Genomic DNA, 10866 nt, shown 5'->3' with positions numbered 1-10866 from the left:
AGCCGGCCGGCTGCCGCTCACGCTCAGCACCGCCTCTGAGCCGCGGTGGCTGCTCCCTGGCTCGGCTCCACGTTATCGGGTCCTGAAAACAGCTTTTAGGCTCCCACCCTAAATCCGTACGGCAGCAGTCGGTCGCCAAACGGGTCTCGGGATCTGAACTATTTTTTCTCCCTGGAGGTGTATGGGAGGCTTGCTTTCAAGTCAAGAATGAAAGGAGGTCTATGGAACGAACTGTGGAGTGACTCTGTTACTCCTGCTAAACCTGTCGTAGGATCTAGGGAGTGCTTCCTAGTAGCCTTATTGCAACTCGGGAGCTATTTGCTGAGGTGGACATTTGCACACGTGCCATGCATTTTCCTTCACTGTCGTTGGCTTAGTATATTGAACCTGTATGTTACAAGGAGTACAATATATGCATCTAGATAAATGAGTTAAGTTTAGGATAGGAAGGATAATTTTTACGATGTTTTGTGGAGGTAAAGTCTAAAACAAAACACTGTTGGTATTCTTCCAGGCTTCTGGATTTTGTGTTTTGTTTTGTGTGGTTTTTTTTTTTTTTCTTTTGCTTAGTGTGTCACTAGCCTTTTGCATAATAACGAATGTCAGTTGCTTTGTCAACAGTGTTGTCCTGTCATATGAAATAACGAGAAGAAAAGTAGTTTAAAGAGCTTTTATGCAGTGTTTTGAACATAATTTACATCTGTAGATCTTGTGTGTACATGCTTTTTCTGGAGGCTTTAATATTAATAGTGATGTTGATTTTCAGTTTTGATTTCAAGTCTCTAGATATTTTTCTGAACAGTCACTGGATTAAAAAGTTGGGTTTTTTTTTTGCCTTTTGACTCAGAAATATCTAAAAAGTAAAAATTAAGATGGAATGTATAGATTAAGCTGAAGTAATGGACTAGTGGGAAAGGCAGGAACTGGGATTAATTAATCTTTTAATGGGGTATTTTCTACAGTTGAAAGGATTAGAAGCTATTTTTTGGCACAATCAAATTGAGGTTGATGGGTACTCGTTAAAAATTTTTTTGTGATCAACTTGTGTACCCTCTGCTTTTTAGCTCAAGAAAAAGGGCTTTGACCATATGGACCCCAATTTAAATATTCATTATTGCAATTTTGAAATGATCGATTTTGCCAGAATTACCAAACAGTCACTAGTAGCTTGAAGAAGTATTTACTTTTAAAACATTTAGTTAGAATCAATTGATTATTACTCTAGTCAGTAACTAAAAACTGTTGTGTTAAATAGTGGTAGTGCTTTATAGGAAGCTTTTTATATCTGCTGTAACTCTTGAAGATGCGTGGGTGTAGAAGAGACAGATCCCTGTTATCAGAAGCAGTTGTCACGTAATCCCCTTCATGAGCTGATTGGTTTTTGTTAAGATCTCACAATTAAGGAGTTGCTTAATTTAAAATGGGACTTTTTCTTCAGGTACTTTAAGATAATAAAACAGTGGTATAATCAGCTGTTTTCTAAAAATAATATGTTGTGTGTGCACTACTTCCTGAATTAAGGACCTGGTAATGAGTGAGAACACTCATTTGGAATGAAGCAATCACCACTAACTTCTTGGGGAACTTCATTTAATTGATAGACTGTGAGTTAGACTACACTTAATCAAGTCTGTTATTTAGATTTTTGATGTTTTAATTTGAAGTGTTTTTAGCACAAGATACGTCACAAAAAATTGGGAATTTAAGATGACCTGAAGTCTTGATTGTAGTGTTACAGCATTTAAATGGAAGGTGAAGTTCAGGCATTTAGATTGATATTCTGTCATTCAAATAACTGTAAATTCTGTATTATTGAAGTGTTAATTTCAGTAAGGAACTCTTATAGTTTTGGATATGCAGCCTGCTTGATTAAAAGTAATTAATACTTCTAAATTTTTCTCTTAGTTTGGATGTACTTCCGAGAGTGACTTGCCCAAATCATCCAGATTCGATTTTAGTAGAGGATTACAGAGCTGGTGATATGATTTGTTCTGAGTGTGGGCTAGTAGTAGGTAAGTAGCTATTCATATTTTTATGAATTACCACATAACTTAAATTCTGCATGTAGATTTGTTTTCCCACAAACCTGGTGTATGATAATTTGAATATTAAAAGTTTTTTTCTTGATGCCTAAATGTTTTCTTTTATGGTATTCTGTTGGCTAAAAGCTTACTGTTTTGAATAGTGGGTCTTCTGGTAACTTCTTGCATTGTGAAAACAATCAAACTCTTTTCAAAGATTGAAAATTTAAAATATGTTGTAATATTGAAATAGAATATTGTGCTGTCTAGTCCAGTGTTCTGTCTTTAATAATGACTTGCTTCAGTCAGGAAAGTATAACAAATGTAATAAAAGCTCTTTGTCAAATAACTTGCTTACAAAAAAACAACAAAAAAAATCTCAAGTTTCCCATTAGTTAGAGGCTATCTTCTGCCCTGAAGGATTTTTCTTTATATGCTTACCAGCACCTGTTTTTGTTAATTACTTCTCCTAAGGCTTTTGATACTATCCAAAGTAGATATCCAGTTTTTCCTCTGGAATTTTGCTGAGCTCTGTTACTGAGTTCATGTGGCAGCAGCTTCCACAGGCTAAACTGTATTTCTAGGTATAATGGAATATTTGAAATGAAAGGCCTTTTAGGAATTGTCTTTGCTTGAGTGGGAGAGAGAATCATGTTGTCATGGAACATGCTGCATGTTCATTTTTATGTATCTTTTCTAGGATGAACATCTTATTGTCTTTATTCCTTTTGCATGGGAGACTTTTCCTGCTCATGTTATGATCATTCTTTAAACATCATTTATTTCTATTAAATGTTTTTAGGCATTCCATGACCAAAAGAAAATCCTCTGTTTTGAGGGTGCATATTCAGGTGATTCACTCAGTGGTGCTAAATGTTTCACATAGCTTTATATCCCTTTCTCCTAGACTGTGGTGATTTTGTTTTGGCTCGTGTCTTACACTAAATTAAAAAATCTTTGTACAGCTGTTAGCATAAAGCTAAAGGTTTAATAAGTTGCAGCAAAAGTAGTACTAATGTAGCCAGGTGACTAAAATACATGTCTTTGGTTTATGCAAAAAGCAAACTTCCACATAGCTTATTAAACTAAACGTTAAAATATTTAAACTTGAGTACTAGTTGCCTTTAAAATTGAAACCATTTAAAAGGCTAGGGGGAGGATTGTTACTTGCTTTGTTAAAAAAAGGGCTGGTTTAAATGGCCTGAATTCTGATAAATGAATCGTAATAAACTTGCTGGTTAAAAATTCAAATGTCCACAGCACTATTTCCTTTTGAAGTATGGTAATAGGCTTCTAAGTTATTGCTTAAAAATAGCTTGGTCCATGTTCCGCTCTTTGTGTGGCTGCTGTAGAAGTTGAACCAAAGTTTAGAAAAGCCCGTCTTGATAATTCATAACTTTTAAGATAATTCTTGCTTTAGAAGGAGGAGGAAATGTTTTGCTTGATACATTTAATTTTTAGGAACTTGGGAGTTTATCAGAAATCTCACTTCGTGTACCTTCTGTTACCTAGTCACAAGATATTCTTGCTTTAGAGGTTTACTCTCTGGTCTCTTCTGAATCAATAGTGTTGGAGGTTTCTTCAGTGCAAGTTGTCAGCGTTTTTGGTGAGCAGAATCATTAGAATATTAATTACAAAGTATTGCTGAATTGAATTTTTAAAATGTGGTTTAAATGGTCTTAGTCGTCTTTACAGCCAACGTTACTGGTAGGGTAAAAAGTGTTTTTTCTTTAAGCATGCAGTGTTTTTTAAATAGGCCTTTGTATGGATTTATCACTAAAAGGCTTCAACATTTACTTTTGTTGTGCTGATTGTTTTCACTCTGTCTTGCCTGCCTTTAGCAATTTAGTTTACCTGCATATGTCCAATTCATAAGATAGGGTATCTAGCAGCTAATTAGGAAAACCACTCAAATCAGATGAAGATAAATAATTGGTGAGTCCATGACCAAACAGAAGTGTGAAATTCAACATTTTCTCTTCTAGTCTGGTAAGAAGTTTGGAGGAGAAAAAGACATCCAATTCTTGATGCTTGTTTTCTGGGGAAGTGTGTGAAGTGGGGGTGTTTCAAAGGAGTGAAGACAAAATTTTGCTTCCAAATGAGAAAACTTTTATGTCTTTGTTGCAGATTCCATGATATGTGTTCCCCTTAAGCAAGCAGTGATTTAATTTCCTGTTCTTACATAGATCATGTTGTGTAGCTGATGTGAACAGGGCCCACTGACAAAATGTTTTGAGGTGGGCTGAAAGTTAGTGAGATCTTCAGTTAAAAAACCCCAAAGACTCAATATACTCTGTAGGCAGAGAAGTCTTACAAGTTTATTTAAAAATATTGTGATTTTGGTGTTTGTAGAGCACTGCTGGTGTATGTGGGGCAGAATGGTAAATGTTGAATTTGTGCATTTATTTTATTGTTGTAAAGTACATAGTGATGTGAGTTCTTGAATTTTTTAAATTTTTTTTTTTACTACAATTTGGCTGAAATCAGAGCAAAGGGTCTTTGACTAAACGAAGTGTATTTCCACTTGATGTTTTTCTTGCTTCTTATGGCAAAGTACTAAAATTTCACATCTGTGGAAAAAGTGTGAGTTTATTAAATATAAAACTGTGTCATAGGATAAAATAACTGATGCATAGATAACTTTCCAGTTTTGTAATCAATTTTCTGGGAATATGAGATGAAATCAGTATTATTAGTATTATGACTGAGGTTGCATTTATCAGGTCTGTAGCTGAACGGTGAAGCAGTGGAAGAGTTAGAGATCAGCTCTTCCTCCTCCCTCAAACAGTTGAATTCCATGTCTTAGGCAGAGCTGTAGATTGGAAATACTGCTTTGTAAAGGGATTTTTGAGAAAGATTTTTTTTTTAATCAAAGTTGTTTTGTACTTGCAAGTGTTGTTCATAGTGTCTGAGTAAGACTGACATTTTAAGTTAAATCCATTATGCTGCCTTTTCTTTGCACAGCATTTTTCACTTGTTCTAAATAAACTGTGCTGTTTTGCTGTGCAGCATTAAAGCAATTAAATCTTGTAATGTCAGCATGACTGAAGCTGGTGGCTGTTTTATTATTGCTTCAAAATACAGCTTCAGTCTACCGAAAACTGTCATCTGCCTTTTCGCTATTGCCTTTCCTGGATTAGCTTGTGTTCCATTTGGTAACTGTTTCCAACTTGTTGACGTTTCCTCCTGCTAATTGTCTTTTGCGTGAAAGGTGGTTGGAGGCCTAAATTGCAATTATCCATGGAATTTTGATATTAATCTGGATTGACATGCATCTGAAACTTTACAAGTCTGTGTCCAAGTTTATCTGCTGTCATAAGTCTTGTGTTTTATTAAACGTATTTTTCTCAAATCATTCTAGGATATAAGGTATGGTAAAAGTGTTCATGTGCTGGCTTGAGAATTTGTGAACAGACTTCTTAGGGTTTGGAGAAGTAGGTAGTTCTGTGTTCATTTAAGATATTGACCATAGCTATTCTTCAGACAGACTTGGGAGAGAGGTGAGAAGCATTTTGTTCAAGAACCCAAGGCTAGTAAAGCCTCTTTCTTGACAAGTAAATATTTTGCTTACTACCTTTTAGGCAGTAAAAAATGTTGGAAGTCAGCTAATATGCCAGAAGGGGCTAAAGAAAGCAGAATCGAAGTGAAATACAAAGCTCTGAATTTTTGTGCTGTAGCAAGGCGATGAGCTGAATATCAGAGGGGCGTAAGAATGAGTTTAGTGGCATGTACAGCTGTGTAGCATCTCAGCTAGGTAGGAATGCCTTTCTGATCCAAGACTTTCCTTGAACTTTTGTATAGTTTCATTAAATGTCGTCTTACTGTGCAGGAGTTGGAGCAGTGAGGAGTTTAATTTCAGCATTTAGTAAGTGATTTTCTCTAACTTGTTAAAGCTTTGAATCAGATTATGACCTATATTCAGATGGTTATTCTATGTTCTGTGTATAGCTGAATGTTCAGTTAAAAGAGTTTTGGGGAAGAATGTTCAATAGCTTATGGTCAGCAGTAAGGCTGTTACAAAATTCTGGCAGAATATTCAGTTGGCTAATACTTCCGAGAAGTCTGAGATTCAAATGGTGCATCTTAATTTCAGATATGGTCTATGAAGAATAGATTAGATTTAACTATACCACAGATATTTTTTTTTTCTCTACAGTGTAACAAATGAGTAGGAGGGGGTTGTACCAATTGCCCCTCTGCTGGCCAGTCTATTACTCAGGATATCTGTCATTTGGGATAAGATTGGTTGTGTCTATACATAGATGCTTGTTTTCTGAAAACCAAAGAAACCTGCTTTCTCAGCTGTTGGTAGTATCCTCTGAGTGGAGAAGGTGCTTGAGTACTTCTGACTTGGATCCAGTAGAGGGCAGTTATGCAGTTGGGTCTATTCTAGGATCTTTATACCTCCAAAGGGGGAAAAATCTTTTCGTGTTTGGGTGTACATTCATGGTTACTTCTTTCTGTGAGTACTATCACCATCTAAAAGTAAAATGTGAACTCTCAATTTAAAGTATTGACTAAATAGGCAAAAATCTTTAGCTATGGATGTGTATTAGCACCTTGTATCAGGTTACTGCTTCCACGCTTGGTGTCCAAAGCGCTAAGAAGTGTCTGACAAAAGTTAGTCCTTGCAAGTAAAACTCTTTGCATCCACAGGAACGCTAATTATAAAGGAATCTGATATTTAAAGAAATTCTGAATAGTTGACTTTTGCATGAGCATTCATGGATGCTTGATTTACACAGGGAATTTGTAATATGAAGAAAGTAATCTTTTAGCCTTTTTCAGCCAGCATTTCAAATAGTCTGTGTTTTAAGTCTAGCCCGTGTCAGCTTTTAAAGACAAGGGTGATGGTTCTAGTTGTTTCAGCAATAATGCTCGTAACAGTGGAAACTTAGACTTTAGATGTCAAAAGTTGGCCTCTTTTGTCAGGCTTTGTAATAAGCACCGCTCTCAGCATGAAATTTCCTGGAGGGTGGAGAGATTTTTCTAGTTAGTTGTTCTATGCTGGGAACCAAAGGTATCTGAGAACTGCTATGAAGAATGCTTCCATTAGTTGAAGTACTAGGTTTTTCTAGTGGAATAACAGTAACATTTTGACTCATCCTATTTAGGGAATGGTTTTTTTACTTGTGAAACAAAGAAAGCTCACTCAACAGCAAATTAATTGCTGTTAAGCAGGTATTCTTTATTAGCAGTGCTGAACGTTGCACTGGGATTCTCCACCATAAGTGCTCCCAACGACTGGTCGTTCTGGTGTCGTTTATATTTACAAGGGTGTTGCATATTAATTTCATAGACAAAGAAATCATTAACATAAGACACACTTTTTCTTAGAACTAATTAAATATACATGAGCTAATTATTCGGCGGTTGTGCTGCCATCCAGTGTCCTTTTGTAGGTATTACAGTATCTTTGGCAGTCGTTTACTTCCTCCAGTGGTCTTTTCGTAGTCTTCATCACTTGTCCTTTTGCTGAGCTCTTCCCGTTGGCAGTTTCTTGGGCATGCGTAGAAAATAGAGGCTTACATAGATACTTTGTTATCAGAACCTTACAGTGAATCATTCTGTTTTGTCTTTCTCTTGACATTTGTTGGTTCTCAACTCGTTTTCTAGTCTAACATTTTGTCCTTCACAACTTGTTTTAACATTCTTTCTCTATCTACAAGGTCTTTTGGTACATATTTCACTAATTATTTAGAAATTGCAAAGTGTATGCTTTTGCAACTCCTTTTTACTTGCTTGCTTGTCAGATTGGCAAAGTGATTTTGGGCAAATAAGGGCTAGAAGTGATCTGAACGCCTCTGATAGAAGAAGAGTCCAAAACCTCTTATTTTTGTGGTGTAGCGTAGATCAAGCATGATGTTTTTTAATTGAGATTCTCTAATTTGGAGCATCCTTCACAAGTACTTGAGCTGGTGATCTTCTAAAGGCCACAAGTCCTGGAGAGGTGTAGGTTTAACTGACCAGACTTGTCCACCAGATTGTTTAACGTTTCTACTCTCATTTGCTTTCTCCAAAATTATTACAAGTTGATGGCTTAGGAAGCTTGGAAGTCCTTTCAAATTTGTCATCATTTTGATATGCAGGAGCTGTTCTTGTAACAGTCATTTGCCTGCAGTGCTATACTGTCTGTTTCAATCCGTAGTTGCCTCTCTGCACTGGTATGATGCTGCTGATGTCTGGAAATTAGTCCAAGTTTTCTGTGGATTTTTTTGTTTTGGGATGTTTTGGATTGTGTGGGTTTTTTTGGTGGTTTTTGTTTCGTTTTTTTGTTTTAACGTCTCAAACCCTGCTGTGGTTCTGTTTGCTATTTCAGCTGAGTCTTGTGGATAGGCTGATGTTGCTGTTGGTGATGATGCATTTGTGGTGTTGACAATTTATTGAAAACAAGATAACACTTTGCAAAGAATATTACTATCTCGCAAAAGGCTGCAAGTTTTGTAAGAAAAGCTGTGTAAAATTGTGTGGTTTTTTTCTCCCAAGAGTTTATTCTTTGGTAACTTAATACATCTGGTCTTAAATAGAAGTTCTAAAGCTGAAAATTGGCAAAAAAAAAAGTTATATTTTGGAAGCTATGAAGTTGAGTACTACTGTATGAGGCAGGGCATAAGCTTAAAAAATAGACTGTGGAGGAGTAGGTATGTGGAGTACTGTGTCTAACTCTGGGCTCCTCAGTACCAGAAACATAAGAAACTGGCTGGAGCAAGTCCAGCAGAAGGTTGAAAGAGTGATTTAGGGACCGGAGCACCTTCTGTACGAGAGGCTGAGAGCAGAGACTGTTAGCCTGGAAAAGAGAAGGCTCAGTTCAGCCTGGCTCTGTGCAGTTACGTGTCTTCACGATTCTCCTTGGCTTGTAGTCTGCTACTTAGATTTTTGTTGTAGTTTGTCTCAGCACCTCATTACTCTGGTTAATAAGGAGTTGACTGAAATTAATTGTAATTTTATGTATTTTTTTTTTAAAATTTGGCATTGTAAAATGCTTTTAATTAAAAGTATAATATGTGCTCACTAGATGGCAGCAGATTTCTTAACTAACTGTAAATGAAACATTCTGTAGAAACATAGATATTTTGCAAATAAACTTTAATACCATACTTACGTCAAGATTAAAATATTAGTTAATAATATGTAGAACTTGATGTGATGTACAGCTAACATTAGAGCTTCTCTGAAAAAGACTTCAGAACATACCTTCTCAGAACTGTTTCAAGACTGGATGTGGAAGATAACATTACTTGGGGCTTGAATTTCATCCTATTTCTTGTTTTGATTAAACATCTTCAATTTGCAGCTATATTGTCTTCATATAACAGATAATACAGAATGCCAAAAAGAGAATAAAATGCATGTGTATTATGCATTAGTGTAAGTGGAGTACAATATTAAAATAGCTGGTATCATTTCTCTATAAATACGTAATTGCAAATTCAGGGCTTGTTGAATGAAAATGTTTTCCTTTGAGAAATCACTTTCTATTTTTAGAGCGGGACTAAACATACATAGTTAGTGATGTGTAGATGTTTTAAGCTAATTTTTAAAAACTGTTCAAAAAGATGTTGTGATTTTTTGATACTGACCGGAGTTTACTCTTCCATTTCTGTAGCGCATGCTCTGTACATTTGGCAGTTGTGAAGAAAAGTAACCTTGGTCTGAGGTTTTCCGTTCCGAGTAACAGTTCTGCATTTTACTAAACGAGCTTTTCAGATGGTGGGTAACCTGAGTCAGTGAGGTTTGCAGTGTGTATTTCCACTAAAGCCTGTGTGTTAGTCTGTTAGACTGTGTTTTAAAGAGTAACTGAAAGTGGAAGAATCGTTTATGAAATGAATGGGGCAATGGAGAAAGACTCATATGTTCAGAAATATGCTTCAGGATATCAGTCTGGAGATGGGTTCCACAAACCTTTGGTTCTGTAAACTGTGTTTTTTGTATGTACTTCAGAGGAGGAAGCTGAGGAGATGAACTCATCTGTTTGATCAAAGTTAAATAAAGGAGTGTCTAATGTAACTTTATCTAGTGAAGCTTATTTTTGTTCAAAAGGACTGCATCAAAAGAAGTAGTGAAGGGAATATGCAGCCACTCCCATACTTATCGCAGGTCGATACTGTTGCCAAAACCAATATAATAATGATGTGAGAAAGCAGAGACGATTTTATACGGTACTTCCTGGGGGCGTTTTTTACTCTGATGTTTGACTGTCAGACCCATTTTCCAGGTGCTTCAGGAAAGCCAATCAGTAGCGTATGACCCAGCAAATTCAGTTCAGGACTTGAAATGTGAACTTGGGACCAGTCTTCAAGGCTGATTCCTTACACTGCTTTTTGTAAGACTGGCTATTATTTTAAGGTTTTGTTTCAGTTGCTTACAGTGGGGCTTAATTTCATCTGTACTAACATCACAGTTCCAAAATGTTTTTTATGTTTTGAAGAGTTAAAAATAATAAATGCCACACTTCTTTTTGGTGTCGAATGGGATAATTAGGTGCTTGTAACTGAGTATGTTTTCCATCTATGGAAACCTTTTGGCTTATTTGTTCCATTTTCATTAATATTTCTAGTTTGTGCCGCACTTTTATAGAAGCCTTTTGAAAGATGGAATGTACTTCCTAGGACCTTTGTATATTTTAAATAAGACACTGAGAGTATACAGAAAACCTTCTTTTCTGCAATAGCAGATTTCTTGGCAAAGGAAAGATATTTGCATACTGCATCTTAATTACACAAATGCTTTATATTCAGTGATTTGTTCTACTTAATCTTTCTCACTTTGAAATGGTAGTCTCAATCCTCTGTTTGTAATATGTTTGCCAAAGCAGGCAGTGATATAACACTTTTTTGTTAGAGCA

The 10866-nt window shown here is 36.0% G+C and overlaps 1 protein-coding gene across 1 annotated transcript in view; it reads left to right on the top strand.

Annotated features, from left to right (window-relative positions):
* Positions 1–1905: 1905 nt before the first annotated feature.
* The window catches only part of GTF2B (general transcription factor IIB), a gene marked incomplete at its 5' end in the record, with an annotated part of 22282 nt that continues 13321 nt past the window's right edge, over positions 1906–10866 (top strand). Inside the window, one exon of the mRNA XM_009697733.1 lies at positions 1906–2012. Within this exon, the coding sequence (XP_009696035.1) occupies positions 1906–2012 (107 nt within the window). The remainder of the gene's footprint in view (positions 2013–10866) is intronic.

This window comes from Cariama cristata, unplaced genomic scaffold, assembly GCF_000690535.1.
Source record: "Cariama cristata isolate BGI_N322 unplaced genomic scaffold, ASM69053v1 scaffold19980, whole genome shotgun sequence".
Lineage (NCBI taxonomy): Eukaryota > Metazoa > Chordata > Aves > Cariamiformes > Cariamidae > Cariama > Cariama cristata.
This window is presented reverse-complemented; position numbering and strand designations above follow the sequence as displayed.